Source organism: Capricornis sumatraensis, chromosome 6, assembly GCF_032405125.1.
Source record: "Capricornis sumatraensis isolate serow.1 chromosome 6, serow.2, whole genome shotgun sequence".
NCBI classification, from domain to species: domain Eukaryota; kingdom Metazoa; phylum Chordata; class Mammalia; order Artiodactyla; family Bovidae; genus Capricornis; species Capricornis sumatraensis.
This window is the reverse complement of record NC_091074.1, coordinates 73,802,451-73,828,070: the sequence shown is the minus strand read 5'-3', so window position 1 is coordinate 73,828,070 and position 25,620 is coordinate 73,802,451. Positions and strand designations below refer to the sequence as shown.

General features: G+C 38.4%; 1 protein-coding gene and 1 pseudogene across 2 annotated transcripts in view; both read left to right on the top strand.

Annotated features, from left to right (window-relative positions):
• Positions 1-20,524, top strand: part of LOC138080911 (testis-expressed protein 10-like) — a 29,631-nt gene extending 9,107 nt beyond the window's left edge. The window contains exons 5-9 of one of the 2 annotated variants that reach the window (XM_068973796.1): positions 1,923-2,035; positions 10,569-10,807; positions 11,517-11,652; positions 13,032-13,207; positions 18,625-20,524. In XM_068973796.1, coding sequence (XP_068829897.1) covers positions 1,923-2,035; positions 10,569-10,807; positions 11,517-11,652; positions 13,032-13,207; positions 18,625-18,644 — 684 coding nt within the window. In that variant the 3' untranslated portion in view covers positions 18,645-20,524. Of the gene's footprint in view, positions 1-1,922; positions 2,036-10,568; positions 10,808-11,516; positions 11,653-13,031; positions 13,208-16,430; positions 18,385-18,624 lie in introns of those variants that run through there. The other variant, XM_068973795.1, reaches the window with a different exon arrangement.
• LOC138081211 (nicotinamide/nicotinic acid mononucleotide adenylyltransferase 1 pseudogene) lies at positions 16,974-18,380 on the top strand (annotated as a pseudogene).
• Positions 20,525-25,620: the final 5,096 nt, after the last annotated feature.

Genomic DNA, 25,620 nt, shown 5'->3' with positions numbered 1-25,620 from the left:
TCATTTTTACCATGAAGATCAGAATTTGTGAGAAAGAATTGGATGCAAAGGTGAATTGAGCATCTGTAAATTTGGCTGTTTAATTAAAATTCAGTTCCTCAGTAAACAGTGGTCACATTTCAAGTGCTCAGTAGCCTCAGGTGGCAGGTGTGTTGGACAGCACAGATATAAAATAGCTCTGTCACTGCAGAAAGGTCTTTTGAATAGCACTGCTTTGCAGTAAGTTAGGTTCTGTGCTAGACTGTGGGAATACAGAGATAAACATGACTGACAAGGCAAATACTTAGCTCCTGGTGGGGTTGAGAGATGATGTCCAACAAATAGATGATGTCCATCATGTCATCATTAGGAAGAAAGATGAAAGTGGGATAAGAGAGAACATGTAATGAAACTGCAGGGAGGGGACTGTTAAATAGGTGGTCGGGAATGCCTTCTTAACATCTACATGTCACTGAATGAAGAGAAGGAGCAAGTCTTGTGAAGACCTGTGGGAAGAACCTTCTAGGCACAGGGAACAGCAAGTGCAAAACCCTGAAGTGAGAACAAATTTGACATATTTGAGAAATGGCAGCAAGGCCTATGCAAGTGCGGTCCTGGGACAGTGGTGGATGATGAGGGGGGAAGTGACAGTAGCCACATCGTGTGGTTCCTTGTGGTCTGTGGTAAAGAGTTACAATTTTAACCACATTGGAGGGTTTTGAGCAGAGGAGTGGTATGATCTAAATTATGTTTATTTAACTTTAATATGTCACATTTACAAATAAAACAGTAATAAACTCCCATGTCCTCATTCTCCAGCTCTAGCAAAACTGGGGCCCAACTGAGATCATTGATCCCATGGATGACCTGTCCTTCCTTTATATACATTATCTCGTTTATCCTTTCCTGTAATATTTTGAAGTGTGATTTATGATTTAAACGATCACCCTGGCTGCTGTGTAGAGAATTAAGTTTAGGGGGGCAAGAGGAAAAACATGAGGACCATTGGGAGACTGAAACAGTAATCTTAAGTGAGAGGTGATGGTGGCTTGGAGTCCTACGGTAGCTAGTGGTTGAAGTGATGAGAGGCAGCTGGATTCTGGTGAAAGCAGCTTGAATGCTGGTGTATATAGTAAAGAAAAGAGGAGCAGGAGTGATGCCTGTATTAATGGTCTAAATGATGGTGTGACCACACATAGGAGAGTTCAGTTTATTCATGTTAAATTTAAGATGCCTGTTAGAAGTCCAGGAGTTGTCAAGTACATGTTTTTAGGTCAAGAAAAAGAGAAGAACCTAGTGAAGGTAACTAAGGAGATGTACTGCAATAGCTAGCTATTGATTTATGGTCTGAGTTTGGCCTCCAGTTTTGCTGGAGCTGGAGCTAGCTATTGTAGCATCTCATGTCCCATATCCCAAGCAACCCCTCAGTTACTGGCAGACTGCAATGATTGGTCCTCTGGATAGCAGGAAATCAGTGTTTCAGGTAGGAGAACATGATACATTGAAGAATACTGCTGAAGAATTTTAGACAAGTACAGTGACTTGTGAAGGTGTGAAATGCCTTTAACAAGCAGTAGCATTTCTAGAGAATAGTTACTCTTAGATGGAATACTAGGGAGAAGATTTTCTTGTATATTTTATAAATATTAGTAGTTTGAATGTAGAATTTTAGTAAATCTTAACTTTCTCCCTTTTTTCTCCTTCTAAGTAGATAAATGCATGTAAAAATAAAACCAGCAAAAAGAACTGTGGGTGAAAATTGGATGGCCTAACAGTTTATTCAGATTTTAAGATATTTACATATTATATCATTAGCAGAAGATGTATTATAAGGGTAAATTTGTAAGTGAATATTGACAAGTTGTTGTTTCTGCTTAAAGTCTTATTTGCTATTTTAAGTTATTGTTTCTTATAGATTTTCTAATCTGTGCTTATTTTACTAGGAGTCATGGCTTCGAAAGAATTACCTTATTGATTTCAAACACCATTTTATGAATAATTTTCCATATGCCTTAAAAGAAATAACCAAGCAAAAAAGGAAAGAGACAAATAAAAGGTATTGCCATTCTCTTCCACTGTTTAATCTGACATTTTCAGAAAACAGTCTTAAACTGAACTTTGTACACTGTGAGGTGTTTTTATATAGACTTTGTGAAGTAAAGATAAAAGCTATAGTATCTGATGTTAAGTCACTTTAAGCCCTGGACTTGCAATTTTACTTAACTTTTATTTTTATTTTTAATCTGTAAAGTGAATGTTTTGTGCTAAATGAGTGTCAGCTATCAAATTGTATAGATAAGAATTTAATAAAAATTTGCTAAGAGTGGATAGTTTATTTGTGAGAGGCGCTGTGTAATTACTGAATCTTTGAGAGCATAACATCACTAGTTTCTGCTCTCATTTATATACACAGGGAAGCGTAATATAACTATTATCAGTATCCTGATGGAAGAGAGATAATTGGAGAAAAGTAGCTCTCTTTTTTAAAATAAGTGGAAAGAATGAATTATGGATGAAGTTTCACTGGAAAAGTGTAAGCCTGGAAGTTATTTCAAATGATTACCTGAAGTAAGAGCAGATAAACGTAAAAACAAATTACCCAATAAAATTTGACAAGCAGATACAAGTTAGAAAACTCAAGGTGTAATTCCCCAAATGAGCAAACACTTGAACAGATGTTAAAGTTTGTCAGAAGGTTCTTAAATTTATCAAAAGGAAGAACAGTGAGGAGAATCAGTGAGGCTCTTTGGGCAGAGTTCAGAGGATGTGCTCAGAAGTGAAAAGTATGTTGTAGGCAGATAAATTTCATTCATTCACCAAAGTTTTTTGGTCTCTCACTGTAAGTAAAGTATTATGACAGATAATTAGATGTCCTAACGTATACTCTTTGATCTCTTAAGTGATTTCATAAATTGCAAAAATCAATACAAAATCTTAAAATTGATAAAAATGTGTGTCAGACTCTAGTCATGAGATGGAAATCATACCAGTGATTTTCACAGAGAATTTAATACAAACGGGTTTTAACTAGGTATTACACTAGGTATTTCCTAGTTTGATGGAAAATGGAAACTAGGTATTTCCACTTCATAGTGGAAAGGCGAATGGGAGCAGTACGGTACTGCAGAGGTAGGCCTGCAGGAAGCGGCCACTGCCTCTCGACTGGGAGAACAGAGAGAAGAGGGCAGGTATCTTGAGTCGCTGTCTGGAGCCCAAACTCAGCCCTCTAGGACGGGGTTTGCACTCAGCTGGGACTGATGTCTGAGATCAGGAGAGGGGCCTAGTGGGATAGGGGTACAGGATTCAGCAAAGGGGGTTCTGGCTGGCTGGCACTGGTGTTCCAGGGGCACAATGATGCTGGTTCTGTGTCAGGGAAATACAGACTGGAGCAGACTCTGGCTGCTAGAATGAACTGCTGCTGGCCTGAAGAGTGGTTGGGTTGCACTGGTGGCAAAAGGGAGCAAAAACTAGAAGTAGGAAGCAAACAGAAAGTGCCGCATTTTCCTCTTACAGCTTTCCAGTCTCAAGTACCTCTTTGCTTCCCAGCTGGCTCAGTGGTAGAGAATCCTGCCAATGCAGGGGACAGATTTCAATCCCTCGGTTGGTAAGATCGGCTGGAGAAGGAAATGGCTACCCGCTCCAGTATTCTTGCCTGGGAAACCCCATGGACAGTAGCCTGGCGGGCTGCAGTCCACGGGGTTGCAAAAGAGTCTGACACAGCTTAGTGACTAAACAATAACAAGTACTTTATTGGCAGAGCCTAACAAGAAGCAAACTGTAAAGGAGAAAATGTGACTCACTCCCAGAATCACAAAGTAAGAGTGTGGAAGGGTGGTTTTAAGGCTGAGAAACAAAAGCTCAGTAACTTGCAGGAAGAAAAATGAATCTACATACTTAACACAAGGCATATTTAAATGTCATTAGAACTTTATGATTAAGAAATGCTATAGGAATTCATAGGAGGAGACAGATCCTTGTTAGGATAAACAGACAAAGCAGTGTTGGAGAATAGTGTTTTAACATGAATGTGACTTTAGCAGGCAGAAGTGAAGTGGAGGATGATTGTAGTAATGGAAGGAGATATTACAGGGCATGAGAAAGCCATAGAATGGTGTAATGGAGAACATGGGACAGACCTGCATCACATCAGTTTCTATTGATGAATACCCTTAATGTTGAAAGTCATTTTTTTGTCTCTGACCCTCATTTCTCTTTCATCCTTGGTCCTTTTGGCATTGAAGACTATTGGTTGGATCAAAACCACGTTTTAGGACCATTAATTTAGAGTTTCTGGAATTGGAGGTGACAGAACCAAATAGGGAGATACTTTCTTGAGCAAGTAAGTTGTTAGGGTTTGTTTCCTCCAGATACAGTTTTCTTATTGACACAGAAGTTTTTAATCAGATGCGTGGGATAAGCTTTAGAATATCCTTCAACGTGTGAATATAATTATATGTGTTTTTTATGTTGTCAAGTAAGAGGTTTCAGATATAATTTTTATCAAAATGAGATAGAATAAAAGGATGTTTGGAATTTGGTAGACCATTAAATGTAAGTAAACTAAGATCATGGCATCTGGTCCCATCACTTCATGGGAAATAGATGAGGAAACAGTGGAAACAGTGTCAGACTTTATTTTGGGGGGCTCCAAAATCACGGCAGATGGTGATTGCAGCCATGAAATTAAAAGATGCTTACTCTTTGGAAGGAAAGTTATGACCAACCTAGATAGAGTATTAAAAAGCAGAGACATTATTTTGCCAACAAAGGTCCGTCTAGTCAAGGCTATGGTTTTTCCAGTGGTCATGTATGGATGTGAGAGTTGGACTGTGAAGAAAGCTGAGTGCCGAAGAATTGATGCTTTTGAACTGTGGTGTTGGAGAAGACTGTTGAGAGTCCCTTGGACTGCAAGGAGATCCAACCAGTCCATCCTAAAGGAATCAGTCCTGGGTGTTCATTGGAAGGACTGATGCCGAAGCTGAAACTCTAATACTTTGGCCACCTCATGCAAAGAGTTGACTCATTGGAAAAGACCTTGATGCTGGGAGGGATTGGGCGCAGGAGGAGAAGGGGATGACAGAGGATGAGATGGCTGGGTGGCATCGCCGACTTGGTGGACGTGAGTTTGGGTAAAATCCTGGAGTTGGTGATGGACAGGGAGGCCTGGCGTGCTGCGATTCATGGGGTCGCAAAGAGTCAGACACAACTGAACAACTGAACTGAAACTACTCGAGCATATGGGTGTACTGTCATTATTCACTTTATTGGACACTTAATATGTTGAAGGCACTTAGGAAAAAGAATAGGGTAACAAGAGTATATCAATGTAGTAAGGAGCTGGTCTTGCTCTTTCATGGGGGGCATAGGTCCTAGAGAGGGCTGCCTGCCTAGGGAGTAATTTGTGCCAAGATATAAAAGGTGAAAAGAACTATGAAGAGACTGAGGTGGTGAAATTGTGGAATTCTTAACAAAAGTGGATTGACAGTGGATTGACTATCATAAATTTCCCTAGTGATTTGTTTTGAGGGTCTGCAGGCTGCTCTTACACTTCCATAAGGAAGTGCATTGACTATTTCGCATGTAGCCTTTGGAGGCTATCTACTAAATTCACAAGTTAAAGTTGGAGGAGCCAATGTGGCCTAGGCCAGTGGTTTTCAATTTTGACCTGATGTCTAGATTTTTTTAATCTTGGGTGGAACTGTGGAGTTACAAAAGATACTATTTTCATTGTGGTAGAATGTCGATAGCATAAAATTTAACATTTTGACCATTTTTAAAGTGTACTGATTGGTGGCATTAAGTACATTCACGGTTTTCATGTTACCAAACTGAAACTCACTACACATTAAATAATAACTTCCTATCCTCTTCTTCCCGCAGGTACTGGGAACTGCTATTGCACTTTTCTTCCTTTATTAATTTGAGTGTTCTGGGTACCACATACCAGTAGAAACTTAAAATATTGTTTTGTGTCTGGTTTAACTTCACTTAGCATGATATCTTTAACGTTTATTCATGTTGTAGCGCTACTAGCATTTCATTCCTTTTTTTTAAAAAATGGAGTTTAGTTTTTAGAGCAATTTTAGATTCATAGTAAAATTGAACAGAGAGATGGAGTCCTCGTATACTGTACTCCTGCCTCTGTGGATGCATGGCCTCCCTCACTGTCAGCATCCCACACCAGAGCTGTATATCTGTTGTAAAATACGAACTTGACACATCATTTATACTCAGAGTCTTTGGTTTATGTTAGGGTTCACTCTTGGTGTTGTACAGTCTGAGTTTTGTGTAAGACACGGTGTCATACATGGTATTTTCACTGTCCTAGAAGCAAGTTGGGAGAAGGCAACGGCAACCCACTCCAGTACTCTTGCCTGGAAAATCCCACGGACAGAGGAGCCTGGTAGGCTGCAGTCCATGGGGTCGCCAAGAGTCGGACACAACTGAGCGACTTCACTTTCACGCATTGGAGAAGGAAATGGCAACCCACTCCAGTGTTCTTGCCTGGAGAATCCCAGGGATGGGGGAGCCTGGTGGGCTGCCGTCTGTGGGGTCTCACAGTCAGACATGACTGAAGCGACTTAGCAGCAGAAGCAAGTTGCCCTCCAAATATGCAAGTTCTGCATCTGTGGATTCAGAAAACCACAATTCATAAACATGATACCCCATCTGCGGTCAGTTGAATACGTGGATGCAGAACGGTCTGGAGGGCTAACAGTATTCTTCACCACCATGCATTCACAGTTTAAAAGAACATGCCAGTTTCACTTAAAATTGTTCTTAAGTGGTAAAAATTACTAATCTTGTGAAGTCACAGTCCTTGAAAACACATATTTTTAATATTCTGTGTGGTGAAATGGGAAGTATGCCTAAAGTATTTTGGCTGCATACCAAAGAATGATGGTTGTCTCAAGGAAATGCACTTGTCATTCTGTTTGTATTTTCTGTGATGGACATGATTTTAATTTGAATGACTAACTGTGGTTATTCAGACTTGGGTATTTGCAGATGTTTTTCTCAGAAATGAATAAAGTAAGCCTATCAGTTCCAGGAAAATAGTGTCTGAGCTAGAGATAAAATTTGAATCTTTAAGCAAAAATGAATATTTTGGGAGAACTTGTATCCACCATCTGTATATCCTACTTTTTTGCTCTTCATTTTTTTCATCTCTCTTCATTAGGCTTATTTAGAAGCTGCTAGATGGTTTATACACACACACAAATACATATATGTATAATGAAGGAGAATATATGTATTCTCCTTTATTTCCAAGGACTATTTTAACAGAGCACAGTACTTGGGTTTGGCAGTTTTCTTGTTTGAGCATACTGACAGCAACACTTGGCTCTCTCTTGGTTTCCACTGCTGTTAGGAAGTCAGCTATGAGTCTGAACTATTGCTACTTTATAAAAGTTACTCCCCCCTCCCCTCCCATAAGACTTTTCTCCTTGTCTTTTATTTTCTGCAGTTTGATAATGATGTATCCAGGTGTGGTTTTCTTTTTTATTGATTTTCCTTGGAATTCAGTGAGCTTCTTAAATCTGAGATCTTGAATGAAGTGTGTAAACACATCTGAAAAAGATCTCATCTTCAAAAAAATATTTGTGCCATTTTTCTCCTTCCCTTTAAAGATTAATTGAATGTGTATAAGACCCACTTACTGATTTTTCTGTTTCTCTTTATCATTCAAACATATATTTGTTGAATTTGTTTTGTTTTTATTTTTCAGTTCTAGAGTTTCTGTCCAGTTATTCTAGCACCGTTTGTGGAAAAGACTATTGTTTCTATTTTGGATTGCTTCTGCTCCTTTGTCTAAAATCATCAGTTGACTGTACTTGCAGACCTCTCTTGGGGTTCTTGGATTAACCTATGTTTGTCTGTTCGTTCACCAGTACCATACTGTCTTGATTACTGTAGTACAGTATGTCTTGAAATTGAGTGGTTGTGAGTCCTCCAACATTGTTCCGCTTCAGTCTTATATGGGGTAGTCTAGTGTTTGCTTTTGTGTATAAACTTCAGAAATCATTTTGTTGATAACTATAAAGTAACTGGCTGGGGTTTTGATTGGAACTGTGTTGAATCTATAGATCTAGTTGGGAAAAATTGTTAACTACTGAGGTGATGCATAACTGGGTCTGTTTTATGTAAGAGCTCTCTTTACTTCCAGTTCACCTGTACTCTGAAAGGGAAAGCCCTTAAGGGTCCAGCTTGAAGTAGGAATAATATACCAGAGTCCCTGTGTTTGTCTGGCTCTGGGGTTTGACTTTTCCCTGTGAGGCCTCTGAAAGGTTACTTCAGTTTTTTAGCCTTTTCGTTGGAATTGGCAGCAGCCCTTGGAAGTTGAGTGCTGTGGCCTTGCTTTATTTGGGGGACCCAGCAATTGATCATCATCTTGTTCCTTCTTGAATGCTTTTGAGTTGTTAAAAACTATTTCATCCAGCTTTTAAAGTTATTTTCAGGAAGGGACTCAGTTCTAATTTCCTCCTCTATCATTGCTGAAAATGAGTTTCCCCAGTTTCCTGCCTCCCTCATAGAATTGGTGGTCAGTGTATTTAGACTAAAATTTTGTGTAAATTCTTGGAGGAGCAGGATGAATTCTCCCAACTTTTCTATGTCTGTTGACACCTTCCAGACAGTAATAGGTTATACTGCTTAAGATAAACTAAAGTAGATCTTCAAAAGCTTTACCTGTGGTGAAGAAATGTTGCAGTCGAGCTTTTGTGTGGTCTGGTTAGTAAACAATGTGCCTTGGTTTTGGACACTGAACAGTTGGGCAAAGAACCTACCAGTAGTTTTGGGTTTGTAGTATATATATTGCTAGTCATCTGTCCCAGTTTTCATTCATTCTTCCTCTTTGTTATAGAATTCCCAGTTTTTTGCTGGGCATTTGCTGTGCTGTGCTGTGCTATGCTTACTCTCAGTCATGTCCTGACTCTTTGCGACCCCATGGACTGTAGTTTGCCAGGCTCCTCTGTCCGTGAGGATTCTCCAGGCAAGAATACTGGAGTGAGTTGCCATGCCCTTCTCCAGGGGATCTTCCCAACCCGGGATGGAACCTGGGTATCCCACATTGCAGGCGTATTCTTTACCAGCTGAGGTACCAGGGAAACCCAAGAATACTGGACTGGGTGGCCTATCCCGTCTCCAGGGGATCTTCCCAACCCAGGAATCGAACTGGGATCTCCTGCATTGCAGGCGGATTCTTTACCAGCTGAGCTAAAAGCTCACATGCATGTATGCATTTAAGCAGACTTCAGATCCAGCTAACTTTTATTCTTCCATACATCCCCCTTTCTCCTAGTCTGTACCAGCATTGTTTCTTGAGCTCGTCACGTCTTGCCTGTATTGCTCAAATAGACATACAACTACTTTGTTTAGAGTCTTGTAACTGATTTTTTCTTTTTCATCAGCAGAAAAGAAAGAACTTTTCAACTATGTTACTCCTGTGCTTGCAGAATTGATTTCAGTGTCCTTAGCTTTCAACTCTTTGTGATCTGGTCCCATTTGTCATTCTTAACTCTACATTTGATACCCTAATAACACCAAATGTTAAAAATTTCCCTTCCCTTGTATTTGTGGTTTGTTACTACTGTGTCCTTTCTCATGCTTAATCCAGGGTTAACTTTTTCTTTTAAAATAAGTTAGTTTCAGGTATTTTTTTAGTTTAATCAACTTCCGTGTTTCTGGACATGAAAATAAATAGGCTCTGCCCTGCTGTTGAATGCAGTGTAGCCTGAAATCTACAGTGTTTATATAGTGTTTATGTATCTAGTGGTTTATATCCTTCGTTGCAAACTTTGTTTTTGTTAAGATAATCTGTTAGAACCTTTTTTTGAAATTTCTTTCAAGCTTTGAAAGCAATGTGTTTTATATGGCTAGGAAAAAGTGATTTCAATATGTGAGTGATAAAATTAAGTTGTTTCAGAATCGGGCTTATTTAGACCAGTCTTCACACATAAGGAAATTGTGGTCAGGAGAAATCAGTGATTCTGTTAAGTCAAAATTAGTTAGAAGCAGAATCAAGGTCTATTGTGAGTTTCATCCTAATATAAATATCTGCTTAAAATCTTCAAGTGTGTTGAAGTTTTCAAGTGTTCTTATCCCCACATTACATATAGGATTACCAAGCAGTGTTTCAAGGGCCTGTATTTTTTGTGTGAATAGCAACTTGGGTAATGAACTGAGCAGTATGCATTCTTAATTTATCCCTTAACAACCCTGATTCTGTAATGAATAGTTTACTTACAGTCGCTTTTATATACCTACCTTCTTGGCAATTCATTCTGGGAGGAATGAAGTGAAAGTGAAGTCACTTAGTGGTGTCCGACTCTTTGTGACCCCATGGACTGTACGTAACCTGCCAGGCTCCTCCATCCATGGAATTTTCCAGATAAGAATACTGGAGTGGGTTGCCATTTCCTTCTCCAGGGGATCTTCCTAACCCAGGGATCAAACCTGGGTCTCCCGCATTGCAGGCAGACTCTTTACCCTTTGAGCTACCAGGGAATCTGGGAAGAATAGTTAAGTATTTTAGTGAAGCAGGCATGGTAGATACAACACGTAACAGTTACGTATGTCTTTGTTTTTAGCATCAAGCATTGCACGATTCTCTCGAATAATGTAGATCATCTTTTACTGAATTTAACACTGTCTGATATCATGGTCTCCCTGGCAAATGCCTCAACTTTGCAGAAGGATTCCAGTTGGATAGAAAGGATAAGGAAATTTGTAACAGAAACCCTTGAAGATGGCTCTAGGCTAAATAGTAAGCAGCTGAACAGATTGCTTGGAGTCTCCTGGAGGTTAATGCAGATACAGCCAAACAGAGGTAGGTGTTAATGCTCTGTCCTTATTTAAGAGAGGAGCTCTTATGCATGCTATTAACATTTAGAGTCTAACTTTGAGTTCATAACTGTCAAACATTTCACATAGTCATTTACGTTCAAGCCATAAAAGGTAGCTAGCATAATCATGAAGGAATATCTCCTTGAACCCTGATTGCTGAGAACACCCCTTTTTCAGTGAGTAGGTCCACTCTGAAGCTGATGGGAAGGTTTTCTAGTAGATTATATAGTTGGAGTGAAAGGAGGTATGTTTTATTAAGAGGAAGTGACATTGAGCCTAAGGATGAAGAAGTACTCTTTTCTGATCTAATTTGACTAGAAATTGATCCTTCTCTCTTTACCTTTCTTGCTACTTGAAATTATGTTGCATTGTCAATTTTTACTGTGACTTAATAATTCTTTTCATTCAAAACAGCTTTCCTGGTTGGTTCCTGGCTTATCCACCTTTCTAGTATTCTGTTTTTCGCTGTCCTTTCCTAGGTTTGTTGTCTCTTAGGAATATTTGTACTGTAATCTCTGGTTGGTTTGACTTTTGTATTAGGCCATTGATGTAGGATTTTGATGGTAGTCATCAGTTTGTGGCTAAAATCTGCTTTGTCATAGGAACAAGGTGCTTCTGTGCTTTTTAGAAGAATTATGGTGCTGGTAAAGAAACATTTTGACTCACATGCAGTTGTTTTCTCTTGTTTTTAGAGGCGACAGAGTCTCTCATAAAGGCAGTTTATACATTGTATCAGCAAAGAGGCCTGCTCATTCCAGTTCGGACTTTGTTACTGAAGTTTTTCAGTAAAATCTATCAAAAAGAAGAACTGAGATCTTACAGAATCCGGTACAGTTCCCTATGTTATTTTGCTTTTCTTTTTCTTACCAGGTTACTTTGTAATCTGTATAATAAGATGATAGAGTGATTAAATCTTTGGAGAAATTCTGTCTTTTATCCTTTTTGGTTTCATTAAAAAAATTTTTTTTATAAAGAGGTGTACATAATAGTTCCAGTAACCTTTATACACATAACTGAGAAGGTAAACGTCTCTTTGAGCATATATTTCCACTTGTCTGCTTAACAGCTAAAGGACAATTGGAACCACCTGTAGCAGCCTCAGCTTTTTCTTTTGCTTCCCGTAAATTTTATGGAGGTTTAACCTCTGGCCCTTAGTGACATATTGGGACATATGGTATAAGAATGAGGGCAGTGGAAGAGGAGAAGTGTACAATAGGTGAAGGAGATTAAAAGGTACAAACTTACTTATAAAGTAAATAAGCCATGGGGGTGTAATATACAGCATAAAGAATATGACCAGTAATACTACAGTAACTTTTATTAGGACAGGTGGTTACTAGACTTGTGGTGACCACTTGCAGTGTGTACAGTTGTCAGATTATTATGTGATATATTCCTGAAACTAAGATAATACTGTGTGTCAAAAATGTTTCAATAAATTTTTAAAAATGGGAGTATTTTAAAGTGAGAAAGTTCCTGGCTTAGTTTGGTGCTGTCTGGTGACATAGACAACACAAAGAGTAGAACTAAGGAATCCGTTTTTAGATATGGTGAGTTTGAGGTTTATTTGGGATAGTCTGGAAGAGATGTTTGGGTTAAGATAAGAGATTTGGGATACCTCAGCATACATAGGTAGTTATTAGAACATATTCGAGTCTTTACTGTGAGTCAGGGCTTTTCTTAATTTTTCAGTAATTCTCATACTTCGATGTAGGTACTGTTGGTTATAGAAGGAAGCTTAGGTTAAATAAGTTGGTGAGTGTCATGCTGCTAAAGGGCAGCCAGACTGAGACTTAAGTTCAGGTCTGTTAGACTCCAAAGGTCATGTGTAAATCACTAAGCTCTTGGGGGACAGCAAAAGTGATTGCTGTGTCCGAGATGAGGCATTAGAGAGTTAGCAAGTATAGGAAAGAACTGAAATAACACAAGTTTGAAGCCACTTAATGTGGGGCACCCTATACTGAGTGCATCAATAATAAAATAATTATTACAAATTAGTGTAAATAGTTCACAAGAAGTGAAGTAGAGTTTGTGTCCTTTAAGATAAAACTACAATTTACATAGTGCCCCAAATTACATAAACTTTTCAAATACAGTGGGATAAACCTTAGAGAATGCTATAGCTGAATAAATGATGCCAGCCATCTTATAGGCTCTCAAATGTTTAAATAAATGTGGTGTATTTCTCTTCTCTTTGATGGCCTTAGATACCGTAGTAAAGTGTTATCACGTTGGTTGGCTGGTTTACCACTGCAGCTTGCTCATCTCAGCTCCCGAAACCCTGAACTTTCAACACAGCTTATTGACATTATCCATACTGCTGCAGCCCGAGCAAATAAAGAGCTGCTCAAAAGTTTACAAGTTACTGCTCTCCGAATCTATGGTAAGAGTTTTGTGTACCTGTGTAAGTAGTAATCTGTCTGCCCCAACTTAGGAACGATGTTGCAAAGGGGAGATCTTTAGGTTTTACTTTTGCTTCAAATTAGGCATTAATTATACCATGGTAAAATGAACAAAATATCAACCAGTAAATTCATTTTCAGTAGTATTACTTAATACAATAGTTTTAGAAAATTAAAGGTTGTAGATGTTTCTTCAAATCTTAAATTGTCTTTTAAGCCATGAAACTCACAAATTCAAAACTGATCTGGTATTCTTACAAAATTCTTTTAAAACTTTGGCACATTTTACTTATTTAATCATTATCAATATCTTGTGTGGCTTTCATATATTAATTTTTTATTCACCCCTAAAACCTTTTCATTCTTTAAGCAAAAATATCAATAAAAACATACTGACATATATACATATGTATAATTAGTATTTATTATTGGGACACAATTCATATACCATAAAATTGGCCATTTCACACTGTGCAATTCATTAATTTTTAGCATATTCCCAAGATTGTGCAATAGTCACTATTCTCTTATTCCAGAATATTTTTATCACCTCAGAAAGAAACTCTACCATTAGTAGTCCGTCCCTGTATCCTCATTTCTTCCTTCCTCAGCTCCTGGCAACCGCTGCTCACCATTTCTGTCTCTTTGTATTTGCCTATTTTGGTCATTTCTTAGATGAAATTGTATAATGTGGGTCTTTTCAGTCTGGCTTCTTTCACTTAGCAAACCAGGCTGAGAAACAATGGACATAATGTTGAAAAATACTATAGACAATGGACAGCAAGGCTGGACGTCTAGACCAAGACTTTTAGAAGGGTGCTTGTAGGTAATAGACAGTGTTGCACGATTTGACCAGAAAAATGTGCCTGTCAAGCCATAGCTTATACAAAAAAATTTTTCAGCTATTCCTAGGATAAACTAAAGAAGCTAAAAGTAGTATGATGAATTAATAAATTATTATAAGTGTTTGAATTAAAGAATATGAGCAGACAGTAGGAGGGCAAAAGAAGAAATTGATTTTTATAAGTAGGATTTATAAGGAAATAGATTAACATGGGAGTACTCAAAGTCTGCAATAACTGAAAGGCATCTGAAGAATGATCCTATATTTTAGAGACTGAGAAAAGAGGAAAAAGAAGCCTTCAGAGTCAGTTACTTTCAGAAATGACAATGATTTTTACTCCAAAAACATTTGCAGTGTTTACTGCCAACAGAAAGAGAGAACCCAATAGGAGCTAGACAGAAAGTGCATACCTGGGGCACACAATCTTTGGTGTGGTGGAGGTGGCACACGTTCCATTTTCCTCCTCTTTCTCTGAGGGATAAGGTTCATCTGGTCTTTCCCTCTGGAAAGTCACAAAAACGTTTGTGACAAGATTGGGAGGGATGGGTAAGACCTGGACACAGTGGCGGAGAGCAGGTCTTCCTCCCTGCTTACTCCTCTGACTTCATCAGAGCAGCACCTGCCTAGTCTTCCCACCCCTCTCAGAGAATTACAAGGTCTTTAGAACCAGGTGAGCTGCAACACTTTTTCCTCAAGTGGTTTTCTCTGCTGAGTACCCCAGCTGCCAGAAAGGGAAACAGGCAACACCACAGATGCAGGAATCAGTAACACTCAAAATTCTGAAAGCTAATGTGTCACTTTGCTGTCTATCCAGTCTTTATGACCATTGTCTTAGAATCAAGGATTCAAGACAAGATGTGGACAATGACTAGAGTCACTCTGACTCGCACCCCCAGCACTCAGGGACAGCACAAAGCTGTGAGATATGTTCACAACAACTTTGAAATGAAGTTGTTTCAAGTTCATTGAAAGAACCTTTCTACCTGTGGGAGTGCCCAGGATCCCAAGTGTCCAGGATACTATGAACCCAAGATCCTTTCCTATGCATGGTATTGTACAATCTCCTGTTTGCTTTTTTTAAACTATTGGTTTTAAGTAAAGTATGTCTTTTTGCCCTATTGTTTTTACTGAAAGGCAATTTTTAAGTCAAGTTTGTCAGTCTCCAAAACGCACATCATATTGCTATGAAAAATTCCCTGAGATTGTTTATACTACTTGCAAGGTGTTAAGCTTCACAAAAAAATTTTTTTAATTGGAAATACATTTTTTAAATTTTACTTTACAATACTGTATTGGTTTTGCCATACATTGACATGAATCTGCCATGAGTGTACATGAGTTCCCAATCCTGAACCCCCTTCCCACCTCCTTCCCCATATCATCACTCTGGGTCATCCCAGTGCACCAGCCCCAAGCATCCTGTATCCTGTATCAAACCTAGACTGGCGATTCGTTTCTTACATGATAGTATACATGTTTCAATGCCATTCTCCCAAATCATCCCACCCTCTCCCTCTCCCACAGAGTCCAAAAGTCTGTTCTATACATCTGTGTCTCTTTTGCTGTCTCGCATACAGGGTTATCATTATCATCTTTCTAAATTCTACATATATGTGTTAATATACTGTATTGGTGTTTTTCTTTCTGGCTTACTTCACTCTGTATAATTGGCTCCAGTTTCATCCACCTCATTAGAACTGATTCAAATGTATTCTTTTTAATGGCTGAGTAATACTCCATTGTGTATAAGTACCACAGCTTTCTTATCCATTCGTCTGGAAATACATTTCTATTTAGACAAATTTCACTTAGATTTGCAGAAGAGTTTCCAGGAGTACAAAGAGTTTCCTTATATCTATCCTTCATTCAGATTCCCCCAGTGTTACCTTACATAACCATTGCACATTTATCAATACTAAGAAATTAACATTGATACATTACTATCAACTAAATTTTATTTCAATGTAACCCATTTTTCCACTGATTTCTCAAAACCACATACTGCATTTAGTCATCACATTTCTAAATATTTTTTAATCAGACAGTTTATCAATCTGTCTTATTTCTCTTGATGCTTTTGAAGAATACTGGTCAAGTATCTGGTAAAATGTCCTTCAGTTTGGGTTTGTCTATTGTTGTCCCTTGATTAGATGGAGTTTGGAAAAATTGGAGGGAGAACTTATTTTTATAAAAATACAGTTAGGGTGATTTGCCTGTCTCATCACATTTTATCAGAAGATGTATGATGTCAAAATGATTTGTTACTGGCAACCTTAATTTGGTCACTAGGTTAATTGGTGTCTGCCCATATTTTCTGCTCTGAAGTTATTATTTTTTCCTTTCTGTTCTCTATTTATTAGAAGACAGACACGGTCCAGCCCACACTTAACAGAGGGGAATTTACCTTCACCTCCTGGAGAGAGAAATAACAAAGAACTTGCAGACATATGTCACAATCACCATAGTAATTAATAAATATTTGGCATTCATCCATGGATATTGCCTCCAACAATGTAACTGTGATGTTCTAGTGGTAATTTCCGGTTTTCCTCATTCTGCCCACATTTATTAATTGGAATTCTTCTGTAAGGAAGCTTTTTCCCTTTCCCTCTCTTTATTTACCTAGTTATTGGAGACATAATTGAACTCTAAATAGATTAAAGAGCAAAAGTAAGAAGAAAAAAAAAAAGCTAACCTAAGGATAGGGAAAACCATATAAATACACCAAAAACATTAAAGACAATCAACATTTTCAATCAACAGTTGATACCCATAGAGTGTTTTAAAACACTTTAACAGACAGGGAACAACATATATGAAGCATACTGTAAGTTTTTGAGACATATGTAAAAGACAATAAATCAAAGTCTAAAATAGGCAGGAGAAGAAGGGGACAACCGAGGATGAGATGGCTGGATGTCATCACTGACTCGATGGATGTAAGTCTGAGTGAACTCTGGGAGATGGTGATGGACAGGGAGGCCTGGCGTGCTGCGATTCATGAGGTCACAAAGAGTCGGACACGACTGAGCAGCTGAACTGAACTGAACTGAAAATACCCAAAAATTCTTACAAATGAACTACCAAGATGATGACAACAACAAGATGACAACAAATAACAACACAAAAGCAACAAAGTTAAGGAGTTCCTATTTTAAAAAAGCAACAAAGGATATGAATGGGCAATAACAAGAAAACTACTTTAAAATTCCACTTGATAAACTAAGATATGTAAATTAAAGCAATGAGATACAAGGATTCTTGTCAGTCAACCTTGAGGACGTGAGTCACAATATGCATGCGGATCCTCTGTTCTAGCTCAGCTTGAAGAAGACTGTTGACACACAAGTTGGAATGACTCTGACACCCAGCCTTGAAAAACGCTTCAGAATGACAGAATTTCCTTTGTAGGAATGACAAAGGACGTATCAGGGTTTTGCACTTAGACCAACAACTTAAGATTGTTAGCCTAGAAAATTCTGAGAAGACAACTATGGTTCTTGCTTGCGGTTTTTTAATTTCAGTCATCAACATGCACCTCAGGTTGTTTGAACTGGTCAAGAACTACATGAACACAATAGGAAAATATACAGTTAGACAAGGCACAATTTATCCTGTCAGCAAGGTATATAAGAAGCATCAAACTCTTCTTTGCCCATTGCCGAGTTATCATTGCATATCTTGCCACCAAGAATTCAAAGTAGGTGGAAGTGGGTGCATGGGAAAACCTTCAGAAGGAGTGGCTAGAGACTGCTAAGGTGCTCAGACACCATCGAGAGAAATTGGAGGCTAGGAGCTGTGATCACCAGAAGGACTCACCTATGCCAGAAAGATCGGAATGTAGGAGGAAGTTGGCTGAACAAAGTCAAAATTTTAGTCAAAAGAAATCCGTCGGGTCAGAAGCAAAAGGTGTGCCAAAGGTAATCTTGCTGTGTGGGGCAGATTTATTGGGGTCCTTTGGTGATCCCAACCTGTGGAAGAATGAGGATTTCACTCAAATTGTAAGAAAGTATGAGCTCATAGGTATTACTCAGGCTGGAACTGTTGTTCAGAAATTCATCTGTGAACCAGATGTTCTGTGAAAACATCAGAACAACATTCTTCTGGTGAATGAATGGATCACCAATGACATCTTATTCACAAAGACCCAGCAAGCCCTCAGAAGGAGTTAGAGCATTCACTGTTTGGTACTAGATCTTGTCCAAGAGTATACTGAAAAGCATAATTTTTATGACTCCAAGAGTGAAGAGAGGCATTTTGGGATGATACTGGCTCCTTCACAGAAAAATAGTGCAGATTCTAAGTCATAAAAAATTCTACAGCATGATATTTTGGATTTCCTTTGGGGAATTTGAGACAATCAAAGTGTTAGTAACTGGGGGAAAGAATTGTGATCCTGTCACTTAAACTAAATATTAAAAGTTTGATAAAAATCAGTAGTAAGTCAAAATCAGTTTTGTCTGTCTATCAGAAGTTGCTAAGGTGAATGTTTTCAATATGGTCTCTCTTTTTCAGGATGTACAAATCCTTTTATCTCTATTTTTGTCTTTCCAGCTGTGTTGGGGTATAATTGACATACAGCACTGCCTAAGCTCTGTATATTGTCACCCTGCTTACTTAACTTATATGCAGAGTACATCATGAGAAACACTGGACTGGAAGAAGCACAGGCTGGAATCAAGATTGCCGGGAGAAATATCAATAACCTCAGATATGCAGATGACACCACCCTTATGGCAGAAAGTGAAGAGGAACTAAAAAGCCTCTTGAGGAAAGTGAAACAGGAGAGTGAAAAAAGTTGGCTTAAAGCTCAACATTCAGAAAACGAAGATCATGGCATCTGGTCCCATCACTTCGTGGGAAATAGATGGGGAAACAGTCAAAACAGTGTCAGACTTTATTTTGGGGGGCTCCAAAATCACTGCAGATGGTGACTGCAGCCATGAAATTAAAAGAGCTTACTCCTTGGAAGGAAAGTTATGACCAACCTAGATAGCATATTCAAAAGCAGAGACATTACTTTGTCAACAAAGGTCTGTTTAAAGGCTATGTTTTTTCCAGTGGTCATGTATGGGTGTGAAAGCTGTACTGTCAAGAAAGCTGAGCACCAAAGAATTGATGCTTTTGAACTCTGGTGTTGGAGAAGACTCTTGCGAGTCCCTTGGACTGCAAGGAAATCCAACCAGTCCATCCTAAAGGATATCAGTCCTGGTTGTTCTTTGTAAGGACTGATGCTAAAGCTGAAACTCCGATACTTTGGCCACCTCATGTGAAGAGTTGACTCATTGGAAAAGACTGATGCTGGGAGGGATTGGGGGCAGGAGGAGAAGGGGACGACAGAGAATGAGATGGCTGGATGGCATCACCAACTCGATGGACATGAGTTTGGGTAAACTCCAGGAGTTGGTGATGGACAGGGAGGCCTGGCATGCTGCAATTCATGGGGTCGCAAAGAGTCAGACATGACTGAGCAACTGAACTGACTGACTGACTGAAGCCTACAGTATAATTATTTAATTTAAATATATCATGAAATGATAACTGCAGTAAGTTTAGTAAGCATCATTTTCTCATATAGATACAAAGTAAAAAGAAAAAAAATAAGTTTCCTTGTGATGTGAACTCTAGGAATTACTCTCTTAATAATTGTCATATATAATACATAGCAGTGTTAATTATATTGATCCTGTTGTACATTACAACCCTTGTACTTTTTATCTTATACCTGGAAGTTTTTACCCTTTGATTCTCTTCATCCAGTTCCCCCATCTCTGGTAACCTCAAATCTGATCTCTTTTTTTAGGAGTTTTTCTGTCTGGTTTTTGAAGTGTAATTGACCCACAACACTGTACGCAATACAGTGATTCAGTCCTTTTATACATTACAAAGTGATTACCATTGCTTTAGCTTTAAAACAAGGGATCAGCAGCACTACAACCAGAAGAACATTTAATCAAACTACAAAAAGAATTCAAAATGAACATCCTGGCTTTACCACATAAGAGAAGCAGAGTGACAAGCACGGGTACATTTAAGATCCTTACTTCAGTGATGAAGAGAACTAACATTTTATGCATACATTTTTCTATGCAGTCTTCCCCCAGGATGACCAAAGAAGTAATTCTTAAAAGAGCAATCTTGTAAAATGCACCACTGATCAGTCATCTCCAGCTCTGCAAAATACAGGCTGTAAGTGCTTCTGGCAAAAACTTTATACCTATAATTTGTTCTCCAGCACACGTCTGAAATCCAGTGAAACTTTGCCAAGACACACTTGCCAGCAGCACCACCTTTGGAGGAAGGGAGAGGGGTCTAAGTCCTTTAGAAAGCTGCACAGGGGTTTTTGTCCCCCTCTGCCTGCACCACCCCAGAGGTAGAAAGCCTCTCCCTTACATGTCTTATGTACATTCTCTTCACACTAATCTGTTGTGGCTCATGTTCTAGTACTGGTCATCCACCATTGGTCTTTAGGATGACATCATCCTTCCTAGAACAGAAGGAACCACAGAGAATGACAGATCTCACTCAAGGATTTTATGAAATATGAATGCTTTTAGCCTTTCAGTTCAGTTCAATTCAGTCGCCCAGTCGTGCCCGACTCTTTGCGACCCCATGAATCGCAGCACTCCAGGCCTCCCTGTCCATCACCAACTCCCGGAGTTCACTCAAACTCAGGTCCATCGAGTCGGTGATGCCATCCAGCCATCTCATCCTCTGTCGTCCCCTTTTCCTCCTGCCCCCAATCCCTCCCAGCACGAGAGTCTTTTCCAATGTGTCAACTCTTCGCATGAGGTGGCCAAAGTACTGGAGTTTCAGCTTTAGCATCATTCCTTCCAAAGAATACCCAGGACTGATCTCCTTTGGAATGGACTGGTTGGATCTCCTTGCCTTTACTGAGAGCTTAATCATCAAAAAGATGAATGGATGTGAGAAATGCCACACTGGCTCACCCTGGAAGATTCTTCAGCTCAGGATTTGGGGCACTGATGAATGACTTGTAGAAGAACAACCAGTGATCTCAATCCAAAACTCTGGAGTTTCTGAAGAGCACTACTATTTCTATTCCAGCTCACTCTGAATCTGCCATTTGTTAATTTACACAGAAAAAGGGTCTCTTTTCTTATGCTTTTTTACTTCTTGTCCTTTTATATAGACTCTAATCAAAGTAGAATTCCCAAATAATGATTAAAGTCATTGTTGTTGTTTAGTTGCTAGGTCATGTCCGACTCATGACCCCATGGACTGTGGCACTCCAGGCTCCTCTCTCCATGCAATTCTCCAGGCAAGAATACTGAAATAGGTAGCCATTCCCTTCTCCAGGGGATCTTCCCAACTCAGGGATCAAATCTGGTCTCCTACATTGGCAGGCAGATTCTTCACCACCGAGTCATCAGGGAAGCCCCAGTTTAGCTTTATACTAAAAACATAAGCTTGTTATATAATTTTCTATTGACTAAAATTTTGTGGAGTGTTCACCAACTTATAAAGCAAGAGGACCAAGTTAGCTTTTTATATACTAGTTTATGTTCATGAAAGTCATTCTGTGATAGAAACAGGACTAAAGTTAAATTTGCAATGAAAATGGAATAATTTACTTTTTTGCAATTTATATTTCATACCTACACCTGATGAAGGGTTTATAATTCTGCAGAGAAAAAAATACTTAAAATTGGGCAATCATATAGTCAGATCTGAATCTATAGTTTAAAAAGAGAAAATGTTAAATAAAGCAAATGCAAAACTAGCAACAACAATGAGCTACACTTCACATCCATCAAAATGACAAATAAGGCCAATAAAGAGGAACTGTGGTTCCTGAGGGACGCTGGATGCAGAGAAACTGAAGATGTAGTTGACCAGATTTTGGAAATAACTACAACAGGAGGTCTGAAAAACAGATTGTTTTTATCTCATCAGTCCTAGATGAAGAGGTCAAGCCATAAGCTTTTGGATTGGGAACATACTCCAAGACCTTAGACTACCAGAGAACTAACCCTCAGTTCAGTTCAGTTCAGTTCAGTCGCTCAGTTGTGTCTGACTCTTTGAGACCCCATGAATCGCAGCATGCCAGTCCTCCCTATCCATCACCAACTCCTGGAGTTCACTCATATTCACGTCCATCGAGTCAGTGATGCCATCCAGCCATCTCATCCTCTGTCGTCCCCTTCTCCTCCTGCCCCCAACCCCTCCCAGCATCAAAGTCCTTTCCAATGAGTCAACTCTGCGCATGAGGTGGCCAAAGTACTGGAGTTTCAGCCTCAGCATCATTCCTTCCAAAGAAATCCCAGGGCTGATCTCCTTCAGAATGGACTGGTTGGATCTCCTTGCAGTCCAAGGGACTCTCAAGAGTCTTTTCCAACACCACAGTTCAAAAGCATCAATTCTTTGGCACTCAGCCTTCTTCACAGTCCAACTCTCACAAACCTAGAGAGTATCAAATAGTGAGAACTCACACACAAAAAAGCCACTCGAATACAAGACCCAGCATCACGCAACCACCAGTAGCACCCTGTGCAGGGCACCTCATCTAAACAACAAACAAAACAAAAATATAAAAAAGTCATCAGAAGACAGGATTACCACCTCACTCAGCCTTGCTGATCAGCGGGGAAAAAAGGAAAACAACAACAACTCAGCACAAATCTCACCCTATACGAAGCTTACACAAACCATTGGACCAATCTTAGGAGGGCAGAAATCAAAGGGAAGAAAGAATTCAACCTTGAAGTCTGGGAAAAGGAGATCTCAGACAAAGTAAGTTTTAAAAAAATAATGAAAACGCAGAGAAATACTACACAAATGAAGGAACAAACTAGAAACACAGAAGTCCAAATAAATGAAGAGGAAATAGGCAAATTACCTGAAAAAATTTTCAGAATAATGACGTAAAGATGATTTAAAAAAGAAAAACCTTGAAAACAGAATGGAGAAAATGCAAGAATCAATTAACAAAGACCTAGAAGAATTAAAGAATAAACATACAGAGACAAACAACACAATTACTGAAATTAAAAATACTCTAGAGGGAGTATTCAGAAGAATATCTGAAACAGAAGAACAAATCAGTGAACTAAAAGATAAAATGGTGGAAATAACTTCTGAAGAGCAGATAAAGCAAAAAAAATGAAAAGAACTGAGGATAGTCCCAGAGACCTCTGGGAAAATATCAAACACAGCAACATTTGAATTACAGGAGTACAAGAAGAAGAGAAAAAAAGGTATGAGAAAAATTTTGAAGTGATTATAGGTGAAAATTTCCCCAACATGAAGAAGTAAATAGTCAATCAAGTCCAAGAGGTGCAGAGTCCCATACAGGATAAGCCCAAGGAGAAACACACCAAGACACATACTAACAAAGACTAAACACATAGAAAAAATATTAAAAGCAGCAAGAGAAAAGCAACAAGTAACATTCAAGGGAAACCCCATACGTTTAACAGTTGATCTTTCAGCAGAAACTGCAGACCAGAAGAGAATGGCAGGATATATTTAGAGTCTGAAAGGGAAAAATCTACAACCGAGATTTCTGTACCCAGCAAGGATCTCACTCAAAATTGATGGAGAAATAAAAAGCTTTTCAGACAAGCAAAAGGTAAGAGAATTCAGTACCACCAAACCAGCTTTACAACAAATTTTAAAGGGACTCACAGAGTAAAGAAATACAAGAGAAGAAAAAACTCTACAAAATCAACCCCAAACAATTAAGAAAATGGCAATAGGAACATATATATCAATAATTACTTTAAATGTAAATGAATTAAATGCTCTGACCAAAAGACACAGACTGGCTGAATAAATACAAAAACAAGACCCATATATATGCTATCTACAAGAGACCCACTTCAGACCTCAAGACACATATAGATTGAAAGTGAGAGGATGGAAAAATATATTTCATTCAAATGGGAAGCAAAAGAAAGCTGGAGTAGCAATCTTCATATCAAACAAAATAGAGCTTAAAATAAAGAAGATTATAAGAGATAAAGAAGGACAGTACATAATGATCAAGGGATCTGTCCAAGAGGAAAACATAACAATTGTAAATATCTGTGCACCCACATAGAAGCACCTCAATACATAAGACAAAAAATAACGGACATAAAAGGAGAAACTAACAGTAACACAATAATATCAGGAGACTTTAACACCCAGTCACACCAATGGACAGATCATCAAAACAGAATATTACTAAGGAAACACAAGTCTTAAATGATACGTTAGATGAGATGGATCTCATTGATATCTTCAGGACATTCCATCCAAATGCAGAAGAATGCACCTTTTCAAATGCACATGGAACATTCTCCAGGATAGACCACATCTTGGGTCACAAATCAAACCCCAGTAAATTTAATAAAATTGAAATCCTATTAAGCATCTTTCCTGACCACAACACTATGAGACTAGATCTCAAGTACAAGAAAAAGAACTGTAAAAAAAAAAAAACACAAGCACATGGAGATTAAACAATACATTTCCAAATAATCAACAGGTTACTGAAGAAATCAAAATGGAAATTAAAAAAAGAGTCTACAAACAAATTATGATGAAAACATGACAACTCAAAACCTATGGGATGCAGCAAAAGCAGTTCTAAGAGGGAAGTTTTTAGCAATACAATTGTACCTCAAGAAACAAGAAAACCATTGAATAGACAACCTACCTTTACAGCTAAAACAGCTGGGAAAAGATGAACAAAAAAAAATTAGTAGAAGGAAATAAATCATAAAGATCTGAGCAAAAATTAAAAAAAAGAAATAGAAGAAACATTAGTAAAGATTAATAAAACTAAAAGCTGGTTCTTTGAGAAGATAAACAAAACTGAAAAAACTTTGGCCAGACTCATCAAGAAAAAAAGAGAGAAGAATCAAATCAACAAAATTAGAAATGAAAAAAGAGCAGTTACAACAGATAATGCAGAAATACAGAGGACTAGAAGAGGCTATTATGAACAATATATGGCAATAAAATGGATAACCTGGAAGAAATGGACAGATGCTTAGAAAAGTTCAGTCTTCCAAGACTGAACAAAAATTATGAACAATCCAATTACAAGCACTGAAACAGAAGTTGTGATCAAAAATCTCCCCAAAAACTAAAGCCCAGGACCAGATGGCTTCACAGGAGAATTCTATCAAACATTTGGAGAAGAGCTAATGCCTATCCTTCTAAAACACTTTCAAAAAATTGCAGAGGAAGGAACACTTTCAAACCCATTCTATGAGGCCACCATCACCCTAATACCAAAATCAGACAAAAACAACACACAAAAAAGAAAACTACAGGCCAATATCACTGATGAACATAGATGCAAAAGTCCTCAACAAAATTTTAGCAAACAGAATTCAGCAACACATCAAAAGGCTCATACACCATGATCAAGTTGGGTTTATTCCAGGGATGGAAGGATTCTTTTAACATAGGCAAATCAATCAATGTGATACACCATATTAACAAACTGAAAGATAAAAACCATATGATCATCTCAATAGATGCAGAAAAAAAAACCTTTGACAAAATTCAGTACCCATTTATGATTAAAACTTTTCA